General features: G+C 37.5%; 1 protein-coding gene across 4 annotated transcripts; it reads right to left on the bottom strand.

Moving 5' to 3' along the window:
- Nucleotides 1-1,391: 1,391 nt before the first annotated feature.
- On the bottom strand, nucleotides 1,392-25,535 carry LOC127429534 (galactose-3-O-sulfotransferase 2-like). 4 transcript variants are annotated; one of them, XM_051678635.1, is made up of 7 exons: nucleotides 25,422-25,535; nucleotides 14,972-15,146; nucleotides 14,796-14,859; nucleotides 14,434-14,661; nucleotides 8,264-8,374; nucleotides 6,967-7,675; nucleotides 1,392-4,381 (listed from the first exon to the last, which is right to left on the bottom strand). In XM_051678635.1, the coding sequence occupies exons 4-7, from the start codon at nucleotides 14,505-14,507 to the stop codon at nucleotides 3,419-3,421; spliced, it is 1,857 nt and encodes a 618-aa protein (XP_051534595.1). In that variant the 5' UTR covers nucleotides 14,508-14,661; nucleotides 14,796-14,859; nucleotides 14,972-15,146; nucleotides 25,422-25,535; the 3' UTR covers nucleotides 1,392-3,418. The 4 variants fall into 4 exon arrangements, with proteins under 4 accessions (XP_051534595.1, XP_051534594.1, XP_051534597.1 ...); XM_051678634.1 differs by lacking the exons at nucleotides 14,972-15,146; nucleotides 25,422-25,535 and adding an exon at nucleotides 23,087-23,105; XM_051678637.1 differs by lacking the exon at nucleotides 25,422-25,535 and having other exon boundaries at nucleotides 14,981-15,118.
- Between the last annotated feature and the right edge of the window lie 2,187 nt (nucleotides 25,536-27,722).

A 27,722-nucleotide genomic window follows, 5' to 3' on the forward strand; every position in this document is an offset into this window, starting at 1 on the left:
TTTCAGTATCGTCATGTACCTGCAGTTTCAGCTCAAAACAAAACGTTTGCGCTGTCGAATGTCTCCAGAAGGTGGCGGCATCACCAAAGACTAACATAAGCGCATATTTAATATTGATTCGTAGATCAAATGCAACAGATGCAGTACAGTTTATAATGTCTAAATTAATTATTTATTTATTTAAAGAGTCAATTAAATTTTAGGGTAAACAGTTCAAGGTGGCATTAAGCAATAATATAATCACACAAAATTTGGGCAAAGGAAACAGACACCGATAAATAATATTAAAATATTTCTTAATTAAGTCTTGTGTGTATTAAAAACTAAGATAAAAGCACAAATATTTTGTTTATCCTTAAAGAATGTTAATTATATGGTATAATTATACAATATAATACAATTATAAAATATTGTAAATTATTAAAATAATAATATAAAAAAATTTATTTTAAAGTAGGCCTACATATTTGATTTAACTGAGAAAAAATGAACATAGGCTTAAGAACAGCATATAGCAGTACTCAAGACAAAACTGTTGCAATCTTTTAATATACATTAAAATAGCTTGTATAAATTATATAATTTTTTTAGTCACTGTTAAGGACAATTGCCTGCAGTCAGTGGCTCTCTTATATTTTTGTGTAACATATTTTCATTATTTTGACATTCTTTTAAAGTATGTTCCACAGTGACATCTGGACAGCATCTTGTCCTGGCTTTGAGAGAGGTGTAATCTGGTTGGTTACAGGTGATCTGGTCAAATCTCCATCCTAAAATCCAAACTCATAATTAATGTGTTCAATGTCTATCCAAATACATTCTTTTAACAAGACTGATAGAATGCAGAACACAAAAGTCAAAGCTACGATTAAAAACACATACTTGGCAAAGCATTACACAATATTGTGGGTTTGAATTCTTATCAGTGGCATAACTCATTCCACTACAAAATCTGTGAACTTAGGGCATGAAGCAGGCTTTAACTAGGCAGGCTGAACTGTGAAGACTATTTTAATTCAATTCTTTTTATATACAGTATACTGTATAGTCATTGTAATTTAGTGTTGTAATTCACCTAAACGATAGATCAGTACAAATAAAAGTAGATGAAAGCATGTTTATTTAAGCCTCAGTCACCATTCACTTTTATTGTATGGAAAAAGATCCAATGAAAGTCAATGGTGACCAAGGCTTAAATTCTGCCTAAAGTGTGTGCATGAAAAATATATAGGCCTTACATATTGCTTGGGCTGCTTGTTAACTGATTTTCTGATCAAATAAAAAAAATGTAGATTTCAAATTTGCCCTCGGGCTTATCCTGAGAGCACAGAATATTGCTTACCTACTTGTTTTTGGTTTGTTGAAAACATATATGCCAAGACAAGGAGAGAGAATCATCTTTTATTAATAAATAAAGACCAGTTTCAAATATAGTTTTCAGAAAATTACAATAATTGTTTGCACATTTATATTGCTATGAAACATTAAAGCCAGTTTTGAGCTGTAAAGATCAGACTTTGGTTCAGATGATCTTTCTGGAAGGCTGGTAATTATGTGTGATGGCCCAGGACTGGATCTTTCATAGTAAGACGAGTATAACAAGTATTAACCCTTAGCGTCAGTCTGTTTTCTTCATTGAAGGGATAGTTCACCCAAAAATGAAAATTCTCTCATCATTTACCCACACTCATGCCATCCCAGATGTGTATGACTTTCTTTCTTCTACTGAACACAAAGATTTTTAGAAGAATTTTATAGCTCTGTAGGTCCATTCAATGCAAGTGACAGGGGAACCAAAATTTTGAAGGTCCAAAAAGCACATAAAGGCAGCTTAAAAGTAATCCATCCGACTCCAGTGTTTTAATCCACAGTTTCAGAAGCAATTTGATAAGTGTGGGTGAGAAACAGATTAATATATAACTTCTTTTTGTTTTTAACTATAAATCTCCACTTTCTCGTTCACATTCTTCTTCTGTTGTTTTTGGCGAATTGCATTCTTCGTGCATATCGCCACCTACTGAGCAGGGAGGAGAATTTATAGTAATAAAAGACATAAATATTGTTCTGTTTCTCACCCACACCTATAATATTGCTTCTGAAGATATGGATTTAACCACTGGAGTTTTATGAATTACTTTTATGCATCCTTACGTGCAAAATTTTTGTACCCATCCAGTTGCACTGTGAGGACCTAAAGAGCTGAGATATTCTTCTAAAGTATTAGTTTGTATTCTGCAGAAGAAAGAAAGACATACACATCTGGGATGGCGTGAGGGTAAGGAAATGAGGGAATTTTCATTTTTGGGTGAACTATCCCTTTAAGCTGGCCTCAAAGATGCATCAGGTTTCTAGGCTGGGTTTTGGGTCTTACCAATGGATATATGACATTCTATTAAACCTATCATAAGACAAAGCATGTTTCTGATTAAGAAGAAATGTCTCAAATGGCACAGTAAATTGAGAGATCCATAAATGTATTTTACATTCAACTCTGACTTATATGAACTTGCCAAAATGTCGTAAATTCCCCCCTTTCTACAATTTCATATATTTAACAACAATTCTGTTTGACAAAGTCACACGGTCCAACAGTACAAAATAAATATCTGGATTTACAAATTGTCTGAAGAATATTCTCCAAATTGTAACATCTATACTTTTGCGAAGGTCAATCACACAGCCAACAATACTATGTCTTTATTATACAACCTTCTGACTAAATCGTCAAATAGGAAACCTGAACCATTGGGTTGGAGGGAAAAAAAAACAAAGACATATTTAGCCGGTGTGGTACAGACAGGTTTGCATCCTCCAAAACATGCAACAGCTGAACAGACACAACAAACCTCTTCTGGTTTAGAGGGGAAAGAAATGTAGGTCAGTTCACATCAGAATATAAAGTGCAAGGGAAATAAGTCTTTGTAAGACAAAGAATCACACTCGATTTTTATGTCTCACACCATGTGCACACAATATGACCAGACTTCTTTATTTTTAAGTGCCAAAACGATGACCTAACCCATGCATTATTTTTTTTTTTCCAGAATTATTTTTTCCCCTCTCCAACTGTTACTTTCAGCTTGCTTACTGGAGATAACTCCTGAACTCCGTACAGCTGCATAGTTAAAAGTATTGTACCAATAAATATGAATTGCGCTGAATGGAACTAATGTATTGTTTTTAAAGTGTTCATTTCAGACTGCTTGTTTGCACCGCTTGCTATTTCTATTCTAAGTTCTCATTCATTAAAGCTCTCAATCCAGCAGATTATTTTGGATTGTACTGTATGCTTGTGTGTGTGTGTTTTGAAAGTGTTTTGTGTGGTTTATGCGAGTTTCCTCTCGTTTCTTTATTTTTACACTGTTTTGTTACAATGTGTACATCAAAATGATCTGTTACATCGTGTCTCTCATTATAATTAGCTGTTACTGTAAGTGGTAGCTATAGTTTTCCGAATGGCTATATCTGCATTGTTATGTGAGGTATTGTTTGTCATAGCTATTGGTATATTGCGCTTAACAGCTCTGTGTGTGCTAACAGAGTTTCTAGCGGCCACAATCTTTTTTGAAACAGCAACACGGGCAGCCGCTAACTGAGGGAACTGTTTAGTGTACAGAACAGATGTGTACTGAAGTTCAGGTGTAATCAGTCTCTGACAAAGCTGGCGAGTCTCATCGTTTAGCCCCAAACGCAGGTTATAACCTTGAATAACTGCTGCACCATACTGAAATGGTTTTAATGATGAATCATGGATATGCGCAGGATCTACAGCCCCACCTCCTATAAGACACGTTTCCTCAAGCTTCTTCCTCCCAGCCTTCAGAAGTTCTACTTCCCGTTGAAGCTCAGTCCGACCAAGTATGGCATCTATGCGTTTCCAGAAAGTAGCATTAAAGTGTTGGTACAGTCGCCAGTCTAGCGAATTCCACGCTTTTATCCGCTCTGCGGTTTCTGGGCTCAGTGGCCGCCGAGAGCGCTCGCTGCGACTATTGAGGCGGAAAGACAAAACGTCATCCAGTGTCCAGCAGAGGGTGTGTTTTAGAAGCACTACTGATTCATCGAAATACTCTGAAATGAGGATCAGCTGAAAGTCGCGTTCCACAGCAGCAATGATCTCGGCGCTACGCCTGTCCAAGTCTTCTTCGTTCTCAGGCGCTGTGCTGTCCAGACCAAAGTCAAAGGTCAAAATGTTCCGTGCATAGTGGTTATTAAGCACAGAGGCATTGTAGCTCCGCCCACCCTGGATTAGGAACTCCTCAAGGTTTTTGACCACACGGAATGCTGGGATCGCTTTGTAGTAAGCGAAGATAGATTCCATCATTGCCACCGGATTCCGAAGAATGGAGAAGTAGAATGTGTCCTCAGGCATTAACTTTCTCACCTGAGAAAAGGAGTCAGAAAAAATAGAAAGAATTGGAGGCAAGCAGTTATGTGACCTTATGAATAAAACTCTTTCAATATAACTTACATAAACAAAAATTACACTGAGTTTAAATTTTGATCTCTTGCCCTTTGTCTCAGTATTAATCAGATCCCACTTGACTGTAAAGTTCAACCACAGAATGTCAAAAATGATGAACACTTAATTTGCCTCAACTTGCATCAGTGATCAGATCATGGTATTGTTTTCTTAATGATTTAGATCTACACCTACCCATTTCAATCTAAAACCGGGTGCTTATTCTGCCTCATGATAGTTAAAATAGTCAGCCGTTTCAAATTATTTATGTACTTGCTAAGTGTTAACAGCGTTTACATTCACACCAAAGTGAGCCTTGACTAAGTACAAAATGATCCTAAATTTAGTCATGAAATTCTACAGTGCACAGGCACATAGGTCCGTTGACATGTAATCAACTTGCATACTCTCTCTTTGACTAACATTTACATTTCCTCAGTTGTTTGCAGGCAAGCCGGTATCACTGCAGCACGCTATGAGTATTTTTCTCTGAAACCCTTCTCTTTCCCAGCACCACTGTCAAGATCTGCTTCATGTGGATTGTAGTATGTCTACTATGTCTAGTTGTGCAGCAGCATCTTACTAACTTGTCATGTCCATTATAACACCTTAAAGGGATAGTTCACACAAAAATGAAAATTCTCTTATCATTAACTCACCCTACTGCCATCCCAGATATTTGACTTTTTTTTCTTCTGCCGAACACAAATGGAGATTTTTAGAAAAATATTTCAGCACTGTAGGTCCTCACAATGCAAGCAAATGGTGGCCAGATCAAATCGTTTTGGGTGAGAACAGACCAAAATGTAACTTCTTTTTCACTGTACATCTTGCCATTGCAGTCTCTAGGCACGATCATGATTTCAAGCTCGATTACACTTCCTAGTGCTTGAAGCATGCCCAGAGCCCTAGATGGCACTATAGGAAGTGTAGTCGAGCTTGAAATCACGATCGCCAAAGAGAATGCTGTCAAGATTTCTAGTGAAAAAGGCATTACATTTTGGTCTGATCTCACCCAAAACAGACTGGATCACTTATGAAGACATTGATTAAACCACTGGACTTTTATAATACCTTTGTGTGATATTTGGAACTTCAGAGTTCTGGCCACCATTCACTTGCATTGTATGGACCTGCAGAGCTGAAATATTCTTTAAAAAAATCTTCATTTGTGTTCTGCAAAAGAGAGAAAGTCATACACATCTGGGATGGCACAAGGGTGAGTAAATGATGAGAACATTTTCATTTCTGTGACTGTACTTTAACATGGATAAAACTGGATTAAAAATTCTGCCATACAAAGCCATAATGCATAAACTACAACATTGGAACTGAGAAAAATAAATGTGCATTATAAAATAGTCTTAACCCATTTTCTCTGAATATAAGCATAGTTGAGCCAAACACATCTGTAATAGATGACAGATCGCAGTCTTAAAGACTCATCTCACACAAAAATGTGTTGTTTCTATGTTTTGCCTTTGCAGGTCCATATAAATGGAGTCATGGACAATCAACAGTAACCACGTTTACAGTACATGCACTTAAGAAAACGGTTTATTCCAGGGTTTTTACAGAAAACGGCATTCTGAAACGTCATGTAAACTAGAGCGCCGATTTCCTTACGCCACTTAACGATTTAAGAGAAACCGGTTTAACACATGGGTTTCTCCTGGAGAACGCGGCTTACATGTACGTGGCAATGTAAATGCATAAGCTGTGTTCTAAATAGAGCTTGGAAAAAATATAGACATGTTAAAGTATCACCATGTTTGTTATTTACACAAGCGTCCCTGGCACATTACGTTGTTGTGGAGAAAGCCGCTTACTGACCGAGCCGCATGTATACGGGAGTAAAGAGTAGGCCGCGTATACAGTGCACGTAAACAGGAATGCCACTTTTTTTTTTTATCCCCTTTTCTCCCAATTTGAAATGCCCGATTCCCACTACTTAGTAAGTCCTTGTGGTGGCGCGGTTACTCGCCTCAAATCGGGTGGCGGAGGACAAGTCTCAGTTGCCTCCGCTTCTGAGACAATCAATACGCGCATCTTATCACGTGGCTCATTGTGCATGACTCCACGGAGACTCACTGCACAGGAGGCTTATGCTACTCTCCGCGATCCACGAACAACTTACCACGCACCCCATTGAGAGCGAAAACCCCTAATCGCTACCACGAGGAGTTTACCCCATGTGACTCTAACCTCCCTAGCAACTGGGATAATTTGGTTGCTTAGGAGACCTGGCTGGAGTCACTCAGCACACCCTTTCTCCCACTCACTGAGCTACCCATGCCCCCCAGGAATGCCACTTTCTTGCAATAAGCCACTTTCTGGTGTCCATATAAACAAAGTCAGTGTGTGGCAGTGATTTAACCATCAAGGTATTTAGAAACATTGAAATTAAACCCTTTCATTTTTATGCCCTGTAACACAACACAGGCATATACATTCTTTAGTACATCTTTGAATCTTTAATATTTTGAGTAAAATGCTCATAGACTGACCTCTTGTGAATTGAATCTCATATGATTGCAGAGGATGTGGAATTCTTTTACACTGGAAGTCCTGATGCCCTCCACAAAGTGTGCAGCAAAAAACGCAGGGTAGAATAACTGGCTGTGCATATTCAGTGGCAAGGCAAAGGTCAGGTTGTGGCTGTCCCCATATCGATAGAGGATGTTCAATATGGTGCTGCTGGCAGTCTTGTGTGTCTTGAGAAAGACAATGTGGTTCTTGGGTTGACACATGACACTGTTGTCAGGCTGTGAATATACTGTATATTTATCATCATAGTAAAGAACGTCATCAGAGGGTGGTGCTTTGTAAATTTTACTTGGTCCAGACTTTTTTAGGGTACCTTCAGGGTTAGTTGGCCTGTTTGGCTGGTGGACATTTGGAAATAGATTTACCACTTTTTGGTCAAGTTTATTTGCTACCTCTATTGGTGGAGATGCTTCGGTGGTTGGGGGATTATTGTTTGATATTACTTTGTTTTTGAGAGTGCTAGCAAGACGCCTGGGTGAAGATGTGTCCAACTTTTTTCTTGCAGACTTTAAGACTTGGCCTCTTCCCTCTATGACGTTTCTTTTTACAAAAGGGTGTTGGTCTGTTGGGTCCTTAACAACGGCTGCTGAAACATACCAAAGGTTATCCCATTCTGTCTGCTTCATGGGCCTCTGGATCTCGCTCACAAGATTCAAAGCCTTGGAGCTCCTGAGAAAGAGAATACATTTTAGATTTTGGCCTTTCTGAAACCATCACATCATCAATAATTTACTGTATAGCCGAAATATGGTGGCCCTAAAAAGTATTTTGACACGTAAAACACACAAACACACACACACAAAAAAAATGTATGCCATTGCATTAGATAACAATATCAAATCAATTTACATTTCATTTAAAGAAAGAAGGCATAAGCACACTTTTCAATCAAATTATTTAACAAAAATACGTTTATAAGGTTTTAAATGGTAAAACAATAAATATACTGTTCAAAATGAAGACAAAAAAAGTATTTGGACAATATTTGGCTCTCAAATGTTTGTGGAACATGTCTATGATGAACTAAACTTGTGGTACTTTGCCAGGGTACTGACTTCGTACATCCACTAATATCATCTTACTTGCGGCCCAAAAGTCATTGCAAAATTATTTCTGGGGCACTGTATAGTATTTAATGGAAATACCTTCAAGTCATAGCTTTATTTACAAATGTTTGCAGTACATCTAGTGCAAGCTGTTGAATCTGGTTTGAAAGGGCATTTTCTTTACGTTACATGTTTCATAAAACCTGCTCACCTGGCCTGCCGGACCACACCGAATATCTGCAGTGCCACACAGATGACAGTCAGGACCATTAGTGTGAACCACATAAAACGTAGGCGACTGCAACACGCAACTCTCAAACACCTGTTTAACACACAGGCTTGTCAGCTTGTCAGTATAAAAACAACAAAAAAGATTAAGCATTTGTTAAATACGAGTAATTAAGTACTGTATGTAAGGTATTGTATACAGTCGCATTTGTATATGCATGTGTACACTGGAACTGGTTCATCAACATGCAATACAACAAAGAAGAGACAGAACACATTTAATTTTATATGCATGTGTACAAATGTGAAACACTTAGTTACAGACTGTTTTTGATAACAAACGATATAGTCAAGTCAGTGTTCGAGCAGCGTGGGAAATCATTTTAAAATAGTGAGTCGAGTTGGGTAGCCACTGTGGTTGGTAATGCACAAATCTAAAGGTTTGAATTTGAGTAGGGGCATCCCATGAACTGTTATTGCACTGCATTGAGAACCTTTCCACAATTGGGCCTTTCAGTGAGGCATTTAACTGAAGGATTACTGACGGATGAGAGTCTCAGCGGATAGTGTACTAGAATCACTTTGGTTAACGAGCCTCTGCTAAATGGCGAGTTAATAAAAAGTCATGGTCTGTTTTGAACAGGTTCACTGATTTTCTTGAGCCAATTATTTCCACAGAGTTCACTGCACATTTACAAACATTGACGTTCCTCCAAGAAAATGACAACACATTTTTTTCATTAAAGGAATGTTGTACAGGCCTATGTATATTTGTGTTTATTGCCATTTTTTTCTCTCCTTCGTGGTACAGTAGGGGAAATTAAATACAGTCTATACTGGATTAATTTAATAATTCATTTATCCACCATAGCTGTTTGCAAAACCAGAAACCACATCTGGAATCAACAAAGCTTTTTCCTTTTTCTTTCTTTGTAATTCTATGCTTATCTCATTAAATTTCAGCTAAACAGTACAACACCTGTATATTGTGGTAAGTATATCATTGTATAATTTTTTTTTAAAAAGGCAGAAGAAATACAGTATGGTAATTTCAATGTGAGCGGCACTGAAAAAAAACCTTTAAAATGGAATATCCCAATAGGGCTGGGTGATATGACAATGTAATCGGATATCGACGATGTCTTACAAAGATCCCGATGCCGACTGCAAACAGATAATGATCGACAGTATCGGGAAATGGCAAGACCATGGATCTGAGTAGTCGCCAAATATATTAAACAGTGGCCAGGGTGTGAAACTACCACCCGCCAAATGCGACGAGGTTGAATCCAGTTCGCAAGCTCTTCATGTATTTCATGCGCAGGTAATTTTGCTCATCTACCCGCAACAGGCGGGCAACCTGTCTCGCGGTGACACATGACAAGACATGCTGTTAGACACAAAGACATGCGCTTGAAGAAACACATTTTATTATATTTTTAAGAACAGACAAAAGAAAAGCCGTCAATGCTCACGTCTGATTAGCTGTTTGTTCAGAGGCGTGCAGCATGAGCCTGTCATGTGGAACAAGTGCATGTAAAGAGTTTTCACTCTTTTTCTCTGCTTCATTCGTCTGAAAACTGTTTGCAAGAATAATGTCGCCTGTGAGAATGCTGCAAATTATCTCCGATCATCTCGGGAGGTGCTGTGAGTTTAGTTCACTTTATTTCCACGCAGTTGGCATGCATTGTGAACGCAACTCTGCAGGTTCAGTAATATATATATATATCTTTGTATTTAATAAACTAAGACGAAAGTGATTAAATCAAAGTTATGCAAGACATGTTCACCTTAAACCTAAAATTGAGTTCTATTTTATTTTCTTTAGGCCGCATTAACTCTATTACCTAAACGCAATACATACACGAATTTGATAAGAACTTTTTTGGCAGTATTATTCTGGGAACACAAGGGAATTTATTAGGGTTATTTATTTTGATTATTATTGTCTTTACATTTATAATTGTCTTTAGTTCTTAATTTGTAGGCTATTAGTAATTTTCCATCTGTGTTGACGGATGATTGCGTGATGGCAAATGAAGCCATTGGAGATGGTAAATGTTTGGATTTGGGTGGTTAAATAAGATTTTTTGATAACTTCGTTATTTTATTGCTTTTTTTTTTTTTTTTTTAGTTTAAAGTGCAATTTGAATTTAGTCTGTTAAGTTTTTCGTGTTTGAATAAATGAATTACATTTTTAAAGCAAAATCAATAAAGCAAAAAAATTCACCGACCCTCGGCAGGGGGGTTGACAATGTAATCAGATATTAAGGCAATTATTAATTATTAAGGCAGATTTTTTTAAGGCAATTATCTAAAAAAAAAAAATTTAAATAATCACCCAGCCCAGTATATCCCAATAGAAAGAAAGCTATTAGACTATTTAAAAATGGGCAGCAAGACAGAGTGAAATACAATAGGAAAAAATAAAGCCTGCAAAAACATGGAACACACTACCACAATTTTAAGTTGTTAGAACAACTTATCTAAACAAATCTAAACAAATGTCAGTGACAGACCAGAGAATATAAATATCTAATGTAGGTTGTCACAGACTGACTATTTTCAAACCCAGGAACATCTGACCTCTACCAAGAGCAATATCCAGTGTGTAGGAGTGTGTTGGGTGGGGGGGGGGGGGGGGTATCTGGGAGGTTGCATTAAAATTCAGATGACTGAAAAATGACTGACTCTCCCCCTCAAATTCAGTGGCAATAAGTTTATTAGGACGATAAGAGGGTTTACATTTTCAAAACAATGCAAAAAATATATATACATACAGTGGGGTCTAAAAGTCTGTGAATAATTTGAAAATATCTGACTTTATTTGAAACTGGAAATAAACTAAGTATATTTAAGATTCTGCACTATTTTAGGTCTCCAATCAATATAAACAAATTTGTAACATTGAACATTTAAAATCCAAAAGTCAGATTTCTTTCTCCCATTGAAGCACACAAAATGCTCTTTGGAATATTCTCAAATCATGCTGTGATGACATGGATCATCAGTTTTGCACAAAGTTGAGGAGTCCATGCCAGCTCGAGTGCATGCTGTCATTAAAGCAAAAGAGGGACATCCTGTAAATACTAAGAAATTCTAAAATACATCTGAATTTTTCAATTAAACCTTCCACTCAAATCGTTTCTTCATCTGTAAAAGAATACAAAATACAAGCATTTTCAATTTTGGACCCCACTGAACATATACACAAAATAATGATAGCAGTTTTAAGTTGCAATACATATTAATGCTGCTGGTCACTTTCAGCTTGATGCTTTTGTCCCACTGGTTGCCCTTTTCTTACGGCAAGACTTTGTGGCTCAGTTTGCATTTGCTAGGGTCTCATCTGACAAGTAAGGAAGCTTGTGAGTATTACATTTCCATTGAAATTCTTTGTGTTACAGTATCTTCCTTGTTTGTGTAGACTGTAGAGGGTTACGCAGTGTAATTCTGTTTTCTTCCTCTGTCTCTTTTCCTCTCTCTTTCTAGTACCCGTGTTTTTATTTGGACACACCAAAGATTGCTTGGTTTGAGTCATGTTACATTCAGATCACATCAGAATAATTTAATTACAGACAACCGTTTACTGGGTTAAAATTAAGAGACCGCTTGTGTTATTGACTGCAATTTCACTCAGTCGTTTTACCACAAACCAAGAAAACCACACTGGTGCTGAAACAGCAGTCCTAGAGGAGTTCTAAATTCCAGCTCAACAGTTCAAGATCCAACTAATTTCACAAAAGGCAGTAAATATATATATATAAAATGACTGTCTCCTGGAAACCACAGTCAGACAACAGAATGCATTTCTTAGTGTGTTAACATAATAGACTTTGACAGTTAGTCCACACAAGCTAAAGTATAATTTGCTGACTGCACATAGTTTATGGCAAATGATTACCTCCTCTTCTGAGTTGACTAATTTGATTTGTTTTTGTATCCCCAATGAAAAGCACAAGAGATTTACTAAAAGGTTCAAGTGTGGGCTTAAATTCAATTTGGTAGTTCAAATGCAACCCAGTCTCATAAAAAGTATGATTTCGTACTAGTTCGTTCGTATAAATTTGTACGAATTCATCATGTGCAAAAGCCTGGATATCTAACGCGGAAGCGCGAGTTCCACACACGAGGCGTTAAGGACATGCTTATTAATATTATGCCCTTACCCAAACCCCTTATCTAAACCTAACCGATCAGTAGATTGTGTAAACATGATAGGAAGCTGTTGTGTGTGACAGAAGCAAGTAATTGTCACGTATTAGATGGAAATGATGACCAGCGATGTCACTGGCTGTAGTGAAAGTCGTACGAATTCATACGAGTGCAGTCATACGATATTATACGAATTAGCCAAATTTAGATAAGTCGTATGAATCCTTACGATTTTGCCACGAGTTTGTAGTTCAAATGCGATGCCTATTCAAGTAACCACAACAAGTAGCTTTCATAGTGAATACAGACCAGGACAGAACTAAACATATATTTCCTGTTTTTGTAGAAAGTATGCTTTTTAAGAACTAGATTGGCCTGCATTAAATGTTATGCATTTAATTTCACTACTCACAACTCAAGAAATTAACAGCTGCTAACTTCACTCTGTCTTTAAACATTTATGACATGTTTGAAGCATGTAATAAGCCTGTAATAAGCACAGCAAGCCAAACCTGTTATCTCTATAAAAGATTATGAACTCATGAACTAATGTGTGTTGAATTACATTTTGTAAGCAAAGGGAAGCCTCATAAATGCTTAGTATTTTTAAATATCAGACACAATTTCTGTTTATGCACAAAACGCTCCGAATATGTTACTGTACTTGTTTTGGCAAGTAGTCATAAACATCAAACACACACCCCATTGACTTCAGAGAAATATGCATTTATAAACAAACCAAAAGGCTACACTCGTTATCTATCTTCTCTATTTTAAAATAGTAATAATGTGGAGAAGACTGAGGACACAGACACACATGCAAACACACAAGGAAAGAATTAAAACTCTTTAACAAAACTTTTCACATTCCCTTAGGCTGCACCAACATCTGGAACAGGGAGTTAACCTCCTTCCCTTGTCGCATTTATCCCAAGTATGCACACAATAACACACATGCATGCATGCCAGTTTTCCAAAATAGGATTTAATTCTTAAAGTATGTTAGAAGGTGAATAAAAAGAACAGAAATATCAGTTGTGCAATCAGAAGGAACTTCAGTAACTTCTATACTAACATGCGAGCCTGGTCAAAGTCTGTTGCTTCAAGAGTATTTGCATGAATATGCCTAATAGTTAAACATTGCTTTAGCTTTTGAGTTTACAAAATTGAGTATTAGCATATTATAAATAAATAGGAAGCCGTTAAGTGTAACACTTTACATCTGTGTTTCAACATTACATGACTATAATTGGGACTACTACAATGAACAAGTTTAATTACAAGCAGTGACACAATATAACTACACATTAAATAGTCAGTTCATTAGTAAAATTCCATAGGCTACTTATGAATAAATAGTAAGCTTGACCCAGTAATGAAGAACACTATTGAGGCATCCCACAGTTTCGAGCATTGTAATTTCATGGTTTTCCAAATCTTATGTTTATGCAGTAAGTTTTTTTAAATCGTTTATAAAGATTGGACTCACAAAGAGCAATTTCTAGCTGATGAAATATTTTAGAACAGAGTACCTTGAAAATTTTATTTAGCATGTTTTTATATGCTGTTTTAATTACCATGACTTTTCTCAGCCTTGAAATCACAACTTTTTTCATTTCCCCAAGGTTTCCATTATTTCCATGACCCTGTATTAGAAGTGTTTAGAAATAAGCAAACGGGATGAAACTTGACTCAGTTCAATGAAAAAGTGAGCCGAGTGGTGAGGAACTTCAGGTGCAGCGCACGTATAACACTTCTGCTCACACTGAAATTATTTCTCAAGCACGTGCAAGATGGAGAGAGGTGACCGTTATTATTTTAGCGGGAACAGATTTGCCGCCTTGCTGTCGCTACCTCAGCCGACACAGTGGTATCATGTCACTTAAATGTAAAATTTTTCACAACGGAGATGGTAATTATGAGTCTTTCTGCGAAAAAAAATAAATAAACATATAATAAAGCACACATTTCTTGAAAATTATTAAAGTGTTCACTTACGTGTTCCATGGTGAGATGTTCCACCAGTGGAATGATCTCCGCTCCCGGCCCGCACCCTTCTGAGGCGGGAGCATGTCCTTTGTGTAAACCTGGGTCAAGACCCCCGATAATCCCCCCACTGGACCTCTGACCTTCTGACTCCTCTTTGGCTCCGTCGAACTCGGGAAATGCTCTTGCTTGTCCCTCAGGTCCACTCGTGGGACTCCTCCCGCTAACGACGGATTGGTTCTGAGGGAGAGAGAGATAGACAGGCAGAGAGAGAGAGAGAGAGAGAGAGAGAGAGCTTAGAGTGGTGAAATGTCTCTGTCCTCTGCAGCCTTCACAACCACGACACAAAAAGGCAAGTTTAAACAAGTTCTTACTCTGAAGAATTGAGAAAGTGGTGTGCTGAAGTATGAGGAACAGTCCCGAAGCTCCTTCGGAGTCCTTATTTGAGACACAAATTCACAACAGTGATGATAATTCTAATGAGAAGACATAATCCATGGCAGTCTTACTGTGATCCTATAATACTGAGTTCATTACAAACTGAGCGCACCTGTCTTACCTCCCTCTCTATCTGATTGCCCCAATGGCACTGGAAGAGAGAGTGAGGTATAATCCCATCTATGTGCCCTTGTTCTTCTTCCCTGATGAGGGAACTTGATGCCGAAACTCTGAACCTTCTGTGACTGCCCAAAGCACAAAGATATCTTTGTGTCCTAATAAAGACACTACTAATTCCAAGGGAGCAGGAGGTAAGAGGAGGAGAGTAAAAGAGGCAGATGAGTGCAAAGGACCAAGCACAGCTTAAAGAATATTTGAATATATTTACAGTAAATTTATTTTATTAAAGCAAATACTTTCATTTAAAGTGGCCTACAGGACCTTTCAAGTTAAGTCAAGTTCTTTATTGTTATGTACACAGAGAAACTGGTTCACAATACAATTCTTACTTTGTGCTCCCCTTTAGATGCTACAGAGAAGATAGATATTTACATAAGAGAAATATATATGACTTAAAAGCATACAAGCATATTTGCATACAAATAGAAACATGATCACACGGGAAGTCGGCATGTTGTTTCCGAGAGTCCAGGTGCTTTAGGATTGGTCACATTATGCCAACTCACCGACAATCAGACATTTTTACATCGGCTGAGGTGTGCTTTCTGTGCATGACCGAAAGCATATTGTGTCAGCAGCATGGAAGACCTTGGTTCGGATCCTAAGTTGAAACCAGGAAGTAAACGTGTTCACATAATTAGTGACTAGTGCGATTCGGAGGTTGCATTTTTTCCACTAATATTACATTTGTACTTCACTGATAGTTAGGTTTTGCTTTGGAGTTTGGGTTGGGGGGTTCCGTTTATAAAATATGCATTCCTCTTTACTGTATTACAGCCTGCACTGCTGAAAACAACTTGCTTCACAACTTGCTTTTGGGCCCCCTCCGTGGACATTTCACCCAGAAAATGAAGCTCACTTATGCCCATATGCCCAACAATACTTACTGCTTTGGTCACTGGGGGCAGTGTTTTGAATTTCGGTAAGAACAGACCGATTTTATCTAATGATGGAATCCAAAATGCATGGCATGGGAAGTGCATGGTACCCACAGTGATGTACAGTGGTTGTAAAGTTCAAACACAGGGATTTATTAGTGCTGAAGGTGTGGGGGAATTGTACTTCATCAATGGCATCATGAATTCATAGATGTTCAGCAAAATCTTAAAAGAGAAGGCGCAACCCTCTCTCCCCACCCTGAGCTGTCAGGCACTTTTTTTCCATGACAATGACCCTAAACATTATTCCAAAGCTACTGCTGCATTCCTATGGATAAACAAGATAGTATGTCACCCAACCTCAACTTATTTGAGCACCTGTGGGGTGCAAATCGAGCATCACTCCCCATTAAACATCACAGTACTCAAGGAGGTCATCCTCCAGGAGTGGAACAGGATAGATGTGACAATATGTCATGAACTTGTACAACTGATGTCAAGAAGGGTCCGAGCAGTATTTAAAAGTTATGGAGGCCTTTCAAAGTATTAAAATATTGCACACTATTTGAATTTATTCAAGGGTATACTCATTTTTGCAACCCTTTACTTAAGCAAAGCTGCCTAATTTAATTATTTTACAGATATTGATAACAAATCTTTAGATTTTTATTAAATGTTTAATACATTACTTCACATAAATTGTGATGGTAATAATTTACAAATAGAAATATATCCTTATGTTCAGAGGGGGTGTACTCATTTATGCTGTGTACTGTAGTTGTTAAAAAGGTCTTCGTTCACAAAATGCGACATCCACAATGGGCAATTAGGCAAAGAAATGTGTGATGCAGCAGTTTCCTTCAGGATCAAAGCACATATTTAAAAATTTTGGGCGACATGAAGTGGTGTAGTTCCAAAAACTTACTGTTATAAACCCTTTGGCTTCATGAAAGAATATCTGAATGAAATTATCTGGTTATAACTGGTTACCAGCATTTGAAAATCACTTTCTTCCTGTTTTTGGTTAAGTTCTGCAAAAAACAAATTGTTTTTGGTTTTCGTTCCTTTAATCGTTTTTAATCCCTGACAGTGATAGATGCAAAGATGTGAAAAAAATAGAAAATAGAAATCTTTTGCACAACCCTGGGAAATATGGCCTTAGAAAAAAAAAAAATGCTAATGCAAAACAAGAAATAATACCGGTAATACAAAACTAGACCAACTTTGTTTGCTTGACAAAGCCTTGTCTGAAAGTTTTAAAAAGTTTAACAACAAAATGCAAGAGAGAGAGAGAGAGAGAGAGAGAGAGAGAGAGAGAGAGAGAGAGAGAGAGCGCAGCGTTAACTTTCTGTAAGCAATTTTATTAAGGAATGGTATGCAAAAAATGGTCCTACTCTCTGAAAGATATCTCTGCAATAAGTGTCCTGAGAGCACTAGACTGTGTAAACAGCAAACAAAAATGTGTCTGTGGGCTATGGTCAAAGTGACCGTGGTCACATTCTTTGATTAGCCAAGAAGATTTTGATGTGCTTTCTGCCTGTCAATAAATTTGCGCATTCTCATAGTGCAGCCATTAGTTGAAGCGGTTCATTCAGGTTTACCACCATATTTAGATTCTTAACAGTTGTCAGTCTCAACAGTATTTGCGGAGGGATGGGTTTTGGAAAGAGGTGGCGTGTCTAATTTAATGGCTCAGTCTTGTCAAAGTTCCAGAACAGCTAAAATCACTTACAGCTCCTTAAAAGTAGATAAAAGGCCTTGTGTTAGTTTTCATTTGAATTTTTTTTTACATTTGGAGTGTGCATAGCCCATTTAAACATTTAGTCAATGTAAGCCTATGTGATTTTTCAGAGTTCTGATTGTCCATTGTGCGAAAACCGTAAATTCGATCAGTTAGAAAAGTCATAGCAACCCGAGAACCCGAGTCTGAAGGTCTGTGTCAAGTCTGATGGATGTAGCTTGACAGCTCCAAGAGGAGTTACAATTGATAATTGTGGTCTTGGTTTAGGGATTTTGGAAACACCCTTATCCCTGTCTGTAGAATAACAGTATGTTGGCTTTGTCAAGCTAAATTAATAAAATAATGCTGGTTGGTTAAATGTGCACCACAACTGTCAAATGAATATAATTGCTCATCAAGTATAGGCAAACAAGCACAAATCAGAACACAGAATCAACTGTGGAATAATCTACTTCTGTGTTCATTTACAGCACTGTATTGCACTGAACATCAGTCCACGCAGTCACTGCATAAAGAGGCTCTTCCTATTTAGTTCAGCCCACTGACAAATCAATAATGTTGGTATCATCACTAAAAGCCTGCAGGCTGACACTTTTCCACCAATCAATTGTTCATGCTCGGATATAGCTGTCAAATCGCCTGGGAAAGGTCTGCTACCAGAGCAACAACTACAATGGGAAGCATGGCAACAAGCAAACCATATGACGCCAACACAGAATTCCTCAGCGCTGCTCATCTGTACATAAAAACACTGGCACAGACAGGCAGACACTCTAACAGTCCACAATCAGCAGTTTCTGATCTCTAGAATCTTCGGGTGCTTTCACACTGGCAGTTTAGTTCGAAACAGTATGGTTCGCATGAAAAACTGGTAATGTGAAAGCTGTCATGTGGACCAGGGAGCGCACTGTGGTACCGAACCCGAGACTACTTGTAGGAGGTGGTCTGAGTTCGGTTGCAATGGAACTGTAACGCAATTCGCGTGAATGTGAAAGCAACTCGGACTCGGTGCGCACTCGTTCAGGAAGTAAAGTAACCTGCGCATGCGCTTTAGCCGATGACGACATCTATCTATCTATCTATCTATCTATACACCTTATAAATACTATTATAGGTTATAAATATAGGGTATAATAGGAGATGACAGTGGCAATAACTTCACCTTGGACACAAGCGTAAGCGTGCAGTGTAAACAAAGATGCAAATGAATTCCTTGCAATCAGCTGTCTCCGCAAAAAACGCCGTTTGCGAGCAGCAGCAAGCCGCCTTCCCCTGGACATCTGATGAGTTACACCATGAAGCGCACATATACACAGCTGTCATTCACTCTGCTGTGCATAATGGCACCAAAATAACAAAAAACAAAAAGTATGATGAGTCGCGTTGTGTTCTCCATGCGCGTTTGTGATGACGTAAGATGAACGCAAATGGACCGGGGTTCGATAGAATCAATTGAGTGTGAAACCAGACCAAAGCTGCGGGGGGCACCGGGAACAATCGCACTCGGAATCGGACTGCAGCAAACATACCCAGTTTGAAAGCACCCTTAAAATCTTAAACGTCAGTACTTTTTGAAGAAAAGTATTTACAACAACCTTTGTAACTTTCCATGTTTTCAAGACGGTTTTCCATTTATCTGCCTCATTAGTTTTGTCCTAGACTTGATCTGTCAATTTATTAGTCAAACCAAATGAGTCCTTTTCTGGTGTGCCTAGATTTTTCCCCTCATTTTGACCAGCTGGCCCAGAAATCTCTGACTCACTTATTGCAGATTTTTGCAGTGTGCTCTCGACTATGTTTCATCAAAATGAGGCAATGGCAAATAATTAAAAAAAAAATGTGTGTAGTCAATGCCATACTGAATATGTGTAAAAAAAAAAAAAATAATGATAAAAAAAAACAACTGTAAAAATCATGAATAATTTAAAATCATACCAGTTTAAAATAAAGAGTAAGGCAGCAATTATGCAACCTGTCTGATAGAACCACATTAATATACAGTTGTGTGCAAAAGTTTGCACACCCTTTGAGAATTGGTAATATATGTACCATTTTAAAAAAAAACATGAGTGAGCATTAATTTCTTATGGGATTCATATTCAACTGTAGGTTATAACAGAATGGCACAATCATAAAACAAAACTGAAATGACCCCTGTTCAAAAGTCTGCATACCCTTAGTTCTTAATACTGTGTATTACCCCCTTTAGCATCAATGACAGCGTGCAGTCTTTTGTAAAAGTTGTCTATGAGGCTCCAAATTCTTGCAGGTGGTATAGCTGCCCATTAGTCTTGGCAAAATGCCTCCAGGTCATGCAAAGTCCTTGGTCGTCTTGCATGAACCGCACGTTTGAGATCTCCCCAGAGTGGCTTGATGACATTAAGGTCAGGAGACTGTGATGGCCACTCCAGAACCTTCACCTTTTTCTGCTGTAACCACTGGAGGGTCAACTTGGCCTTGTGCTTAGGGTCATTGTCGTGCTGGAAAGTCCAAGTGCGTCCCATGCGCAGCTTTCGTGCAGAAGAATGCAAATTGTCTGCCAGTATTTTCTGATAACATGCTGCATTCATTTTGACATCAATTTTCACAAGATTCCCCATGCCTTTATAGCTCACACACCCCTAAAACATCAGTGAGCCACCACCATGCTTCACAGTGGGTATGGTATTCTTTTCACTATAGGCCTTGTTGACCTCACTCCAAACATAGCGCTTATGGTTGTGACCATAAAGCTCTATTTTGGTCTTGTCACTCCAAATTACAGTGTACCAGAAGACGTGAGGCGTGTCAAGGTGTTGTCGGGCATATTGTAACCGGGCCTTTTTGTGGCATTGGCGCAGTAAAGGCTTCTTTCTGGCATCTCGACCATGCAGCTCATTTTTGTTCAAGTATCGTCATATTGTGCTCCTTGAAACAACCACACCATCTTTTTCCAGAGCAGTCTGTATTTCTCCTGAGGTTACCTGTGGGTTTTTCTTTGTATCCCGAACAATTCTTCTGGCAGTTGTGGCTGAAATCTTTCTTGGTCTGCCTGACCTTGGCTTGGTATCAAGAGATCCCCGAAATTTCCACTTCTTAATAAGTGCTTGAACAGTACTGACTGGCATTTTCAAGGCGTTGGATATCTTTTTATATCCTTTTCCATCTTTATAAATTTCTTTTCTGCTCCACATGGCTCAGTATCTAGCCTGCTCAGTGCATCCACGTGAGAGCTAACAAACTCACTGACTATTTATACACAGACACTAATTGCAATTGAAAAAGACACAGGTGTAGGAAATTAACCTTTAATTGCCATTTAAACCTGTGTGTGTCACCTTGTGTGTCTGTAACAAGGCCAAACATGCAAGGGTATGTAAACTTTTGATCAGGGCCATTTGGGCAATTTCTGTTATCATTATGATTTAAAAAGGAGCCAAACAACTATGTGATAATAAATGGCTTCATATGATCACTATCCTTAAATAAAAGAGTTTTTTGCATGATCAGTCATATTTTTAAAATCAATGCCAAAATTTCACAATTTCTGCCAGGGTATGCAAACTTTTGAGCACAGCTGTACTTAAATTTTGCTAAATGATTTTTACTTGGCTCGTTGTAGGTATCGGAGCAGTTTCCTAGTGAAAAGAACACTAAAAGCGCTAAAAAAAGTGACTTATTTTCTTTGACACAATCAAAAGGGCAGATTATCGGTTAGTAAACTAACTGTTCACCCTTTTCCTCACACAATGCTATAAACACTTTTACTACTGTATAAAGCATGACTTGTAAGGCGATACATTTCAACATTTCCATTACGTTACTACATTAATAATCTTGCTCAAGAGCGATAAAATTGCACAGTAGCTCCACTGACACAGTAGCTGCACTTCATAAAAGCATCACAAAATGATGTGATTGTTTCAGCAATTATGTTTGTTTTTTATGACACTATCTGTTAGTTTAGGTACAAGGCTTAGGCTAGGTAGGTTTTGTTTATTTAAAACACAATAGAGCATTAACCTTAAAAACCTCATCTGTTTGTGAGAATATTTAACTCAGAATGTGTAAGGAACCATGTATCAGAGTTTTGCAAAAATGTCACCACAGTCTCATTTTTCATCAGGCAGCAAATAATGCCACTTTAGAATTGTGATGCATTAAATGTTAAATTACAAACATATGACTAGTAGTTGGGTATAATTTTCTGCCTTGAGCACCACTCTAAAAATAGCTGAGAATGAGACAGGGGGCGTTTAATAATTCAATTATTCTACCACATTAAAACTGAGAGAGAGGGGTACCCAGACACCCAGTGGTTAGAGAAAATGTGAAATATAAGTCAATATAAAACAAATCTTATAAAGTAAATATGTGAAATAAAAGTAATCATAAAAAAACAAGATTTTACACAATACTTGAACATATCGTCAAAACTGGAAGTATTAGTTCATACTGAAAGACACAGTTTGTCCTTTTTATAGATACAGCATGTAGGCTACATACATGGTGTTACCCGCAAGACTATGTGTCCTTATATGTGCTTTAACACAATGGCATGGTAATGCAGCTGGACCTTTGTGTTTGTTGAACCAACAATGAAGTTCAAACAGGAGTGAGATATTTTCTACTCTGTCCCTCCCTCTCTCTCTAATTTACTTAAGCTTGCACTTTTCTTGAGAAATACATGTTTATTGCTCTCATAGACATCCTATCCTAGTCCCCCTGTGAGGTAAATCAATTCTTTATGTCACACATGGCCCTGGAATGTAAAGTTTCAGTGAACTCAGATTAGTTACCATGGAACAAATGACAGCAGAATATAAAAAGAAAAGTGAAATGCCAGTGTGAGTGCATGCCGTAAACACGTGGATATCCTTGTGGATGCCCCTCACTTTCAAATATGATTCAGTATTATAAAGACTTGCCAGAAGTACATAATGATATCCAGTAGGCTGACCAAGCTCAGCCAAATACCCCCAGAAGTCCTGTTAAATCACCACACACTCTCCCACGGCAGACATAAAAGTCAAACATCACCTACAACATTCAGTGAACCAAAGCGTGTACACACATAGAAAAAACAGAAGGGAAGCAGTTTCTTAGTGGTACAATATTAAAATGTGCATACGTGTCCTGTGGCGGCTGAAGTGTTGAATAATGCATCAAACCCTTTAAAGTTTAATACAAGAAAGAGAGAACTCTCAGAAAACAGATCTGGATTTATACAAGACTCCTCTCTGTCGTTCTACAGTATCTCTCTCACTCCCTCAATCTATCACTCTCTCGCACTAACGCATGCACGGTTACCTACAAATGACAAAAACAAAAAAGATGCCATTGAATTCCCCTGAAATAGATGAATTATAGCAAGAGAAGGCACAAGAGGCATGAGAGAATTAGCAAACCCTTAAATGAGAGAAAAGAGGGACACAAGGTAATACATTACCCATAAGCCCTATGTACTGGAGTACATTAATCTGCTCTCCATCAGTACCAGATGCTCTCCATTCTCGTTTGACAAACTGCAGCTCAGGAATGTCTAGCTTGCTGTTTCTTAGTCTACGCATTCCTAAACAAACTTTAATTCTCCTTTTTCTACTCTTTATGTCTCCCTTTCTCTCCCCCTCACTCTCTGATATTTTTGTCTCTCCCTCTCACAAACCAGATCTCTTATCAACCTCAAGCAATTAAATCTGACAGTTATTCTAAAAACAGCTTTAATAAGCAAAGGAGTGTTTAATCACAGTGTGAACTTTACGAAATCACACAAGTTGGCTCATAACAAAATGTACTAGTAACTTTTACTCCCGTAGAGAGAAATACATGAACCAACATACAATGTTATTACTATTTTTCCTAAATTTAACCTATAATCCAAACCTAAACCTAACTATAAAGTCTAAACCCTTACACAAACCTTAAACCTAACTGTAACTCTAATTCGAAAATAACATTTGCGAACCAAGGAAGAAAACATCGGGTTTGGAACAAGGTGAGGGATGCATATTAGAGGTTACTGACATATATAATTCATTTGTATTGCATAAACGCATATGGAATGACTAACCAAATTTGCTTACTGACATTTCCTTTCTTAAAATAAAGTGTTGGATTGGAAGATTTAAAGATTTAAAAATCCAAAGTGTTGGATTTGGAAGAGGCTAGCTAAGATTTGTTGCATATATTGTATCAATTTGAAATTCTGTTTGTTGGTCGGTTGGTCTCTATGGGAATAAAAGTCGTACTTTTTCTTTTCTTAAATTATTATGACTTGTCATGAGACTATGTTGGGTGTTTGGCATCATAACTGTTATTAGCATGGCTGGGACACTGTATTGACCAATCAGCATCCAGGACTGGAACTGACCTGTTTTCAAATAGTAATTACACAATAGTGAGGAAATTTGTAATGGCGATTCAAACATTTCCTCCTGAGGTACACACAAACAGAAAGAAACTGTTCAGTGTTCCACTGTGTGGAAGATGACAGAATGAATAGTCAGATCCAGTCAAGCAGAGTAAAGTTGAGCTATCAGAACAAAAAATAACTTTAACGCTCTCAGAGTGGGCATGTGAATATCTGTAAATTCACATTTTAACTGCAATGAATTCAGAGAATTTATGTGTGTGTTTGTGTGTTCTGCATATAATTTCTTGACGATTCACTCCTTTTATTGGATGCGCAAACAAACAAACAAACAAACAAATGCACACACACAAAATCCCAGTGAATTCTTGAATGAAAATGTGTTCTTTTCTGCATCTTGAATTCTTTATCTTTAGAACATTCATTTAGTACAGCTCTATGCAAGTAGGATTAGTAATTTTAGACTAATAATAAACCTACAGACCCTAAGAGAGGAATAATTACCCTGCCATTTTTTATCTCACATCCTTTCTCTCCATCAGGTGTCAAGATCATCAGAAAGTGTCAGTGGTCACCAAGGAGGCAGTGTTCCCATTGTGATACTCTATTGGGAATAATGTTTGGATTCCTATTTTAAGAACCTACTTTTAGAGTTTGGGCTCCTGTGAAAGCAGCAGTAGTCTATGCCAATTCAAACGATCTCAGAGTCAGAGCCTCTTAATCATTATGTGAGTCAAACCACTTCTCAAGCCAAACCTTAGGAAATGTGCACCAGCTTTTAAACATTTTACAAATGCGTACCTGTCAGAACACTTTCCAGGTAGTAAACAGAAACATCTGAATCTGTGATGTGATTTTATTAATTTGCTATTTTATAGTATCTTAATGTGATCAGCAAACAAACATGCACAATTGGCCTTTAGTGCAAATGCTGCTAATGAAATGAATTTTCATTGACAAATCATTGGCCTCTAACATCTCACGTTTCATACCATGGGAATCTAAAAAAAAAAAATATGAGAGTTGCACAAAACTGCTAAAACAACCAGTCCAGAACATTCAAAAATGGTGAAATAATGGTAAAATTCAGGCCGTAACCCATCCTGCACCATGTGCTACGGACATGAATGATACCTAAAGTTATGCAGCTTGATCTTGTCGAAGAGAGGTATATTAGTACTCTTCTGCACGATTTGACTTCGCCTGGACATTAAAAAAATAAAAATAAAACAAAAGCCCGTAGACATTAAACGAGGTACCCAAGCAATATCTAGGAACCAGAAAATCATAGAGACTCGACTCTTAAAATGTAAAACAGTAAGCAACTACCTAGCTACCACCCAGAAGACCATATAGCAGCTGCTTATCTACAAACAAACAAAAAAATCATTCAGAATACATTAGCAACGCATACCCACTTCCAGGCAACCACCAACAACAGCCGAGCATTGTGGCAGAGAGTTCAACACAGGAAGGCACCATTCAACTTTTCTTCAGAAAATGACAAATTTCTACTTAAGGTTTTCCTCTTCGATCTGAGTCTGTGAGTTGAAGAAAAAACAAAAAGTGTTACTTTTTTCTTTAGCTCACAGACCAACCCTAGTTTTTTTTTCCTGACACTTTTCCATTCCTCCCTTTTCTCCCATTCCCTCTTTCTCATTCCCTTCGTCTCTTTTTCTCTTAGTCAGACAGTGTCCCTCCTGTGTTGTGACCTGGTTTCACAGTAACAGTAGAACTGAGCTAAAACAAAACCAGCCACTGTGTGTGTATGTGTGTGTGGACATGTAAATGGACTAAATGTGCATTTTCATTGGCCTCAGGGATTTGTAATTGTCCTTGTCAGGCTTATATGCCTAAGGAGCCAGGCAAATGCCTTTCAAACATTATTCAAACAATATCCTTTTACATTTAAGCATTTACAAGCCATGGCACGCATTGCGCAAACAAACAAAATCTTTCTCCAAAATTTCTCTCCATGCCTGTATTTAACACACACACACACACACACACACACACACACACACACACACACACACTCCTGTGCTGTTTGATAAGGAATGTGATTAGGAAATGAGGGGGGGAATATGTATTTGTATACTTTTGATCACAAGTGTGATAAACCTTCACAATCACAAGTGGGCACATTGGTCCAAGTTTCACAACCATAATCAGAAGGTTAATGTTCAAATCTCTGGTTACAGAATTCATGGGTGTTGACTGAACACTAGAAAGGTGCTTAGCTGTTTCCCTGCTCTTAATCCTGACAAATAGCACAGTGTCAACAAGAAATATTTCAAGTATAATGCCCAAAGCATTTGTTGTGGAAAGAAGTGAAGCAAATAAGTAAACCATGAAGTCATGTCTCAAACTTGAATTATTGAGCCATGTATGTCATGGCCATTTGTTCATTTTAGTTGATTCAATTTTAAAATGCCCTAACTGTCCCTGAATGTTGAGTAATGGGATTAACAACATTTTTTATTTATTTGTTCATTGTCCCTGATTTTTGAGTAATGGAATTGACCACATTTATTCACCCCATTTTTTTGGAGTGATTACCTCTATGTATTGGTATTGCAAAACCACCAGCTTTTTATTTTCAATTTTACTTGGTTTAACTACGGCGGCCATCTTTGTGTCATGGCACACAACAAATTTTGGTTATACAGATGTTTAAGGCAGTGGCGGTTCTGGCTTACTTGGTGCCCTAGGCGAGATCAGACATGGTGCCCTCCTTAACAACGTTTAATTTCAATTTCACATCTGAAAATGTAAGTGGAGATTTAGAGTAAAAAGGACTTAAATATGGATCTGTTTCTCACCCACACCTATCATATCTCTTCTTAAGACAGATTTAACCACTGGAACATTTAGGTTCCTATCTGGTCCCCCACCAGAGATAATCAACCCGAAAGTGAGGGGAAATGTTAAAAAAATTGCACTTTCTCACCCCCTAAAACATTTAGGCCTGAGACTGAAACCCTTCCCATTATAAATTGACCCTAAAAGTGTCATTTTCAGCGATCTTGTTCATTACATTAGTACTGAAGTTCTATGTCTAAAGAGCAAGAATGTGCTAAATGTTTATATATGTACAGTATATGTACCTAGTAAAGTGCTCTAGAGATCAGTTTTTGTTCCAAGGAGCTAGGACCATCCTGAGCTGATATATTGAGGATTCCGTAAACATCTGTATAACCAAAATTTGGTGTGCACCATGACACAAAGATAGCCGCCTTGGTTAAACCAAGTCAAATAAAAAGATAAATAACTGGTGGTTTTACAATACCAATACATAGAGAAAAATAAGTAATGGTCAAGCAACCAACTTTACAATTATTGGACCACTTCAGATGGAATGACCCATTTAAATAAATTTTTATATATATATATATATATATATATATATATATATATATATATATATATATATATAAATATGGAAAGATGACCTTCAGAATTATCTTGATTTTTCATAATTTTGTAATATATTAATACATTTTAGCCAATTCAATTTAAAATTGACTTCACTGTCCCAACATTTTTTTTTTTATTTTATTTCATTTCACTGTCCCTGATTATTGAGTAATGGGATTGATCACATGTATTCTAATTATTATTATTTTTTTATATATTACTTTTAAAATATTTTTTTTCTTAAAATGAGGGAGGTTATCTAAAAAGTATTTACAATATTAGTGTTGACATATAATGG

The sequence above is a fragment of the Myxocyprinus asiaticus genome, chromosome 39 (genome assembly GCF_019703515.2).
Source record: "Myxocyprinus asiaticus isolate MX2 ecotype Aquarium Trade chromosome 39, UBuf_Myxa_2, whole genome shotgun sequence".
NCBI classification, from domain to species: Eukaryota; Metazoa; Chordata; class Actinopteri; order Cypriniformes; family Catostomidae; genus Myxocyprinus; species Myxocyprinus asiaticus.

What these genes read in the sequence shown, in the direction of transcription:
- LOC127429534 (XM_051678634.1), bottom strand. An exon ending in AACATCTCACCATGGAACAC is followed by an intron (nt 8,375 to 14,433) that starts GTAAGTGAACAC and finishes TGTGTTAAACAG; the next exon opens with GTGTTTGAGAGTTGCGTGTT. An exon ending in GGTGTGGTCCGGCAGGCCAG is followed by an intron (nt 7,676 to 8,263) that starts GTGAGCAGGTTT and finishes TCTCTTTCTCAG; the next exon opens with GAGCTCCAAGGCTTTGAATC.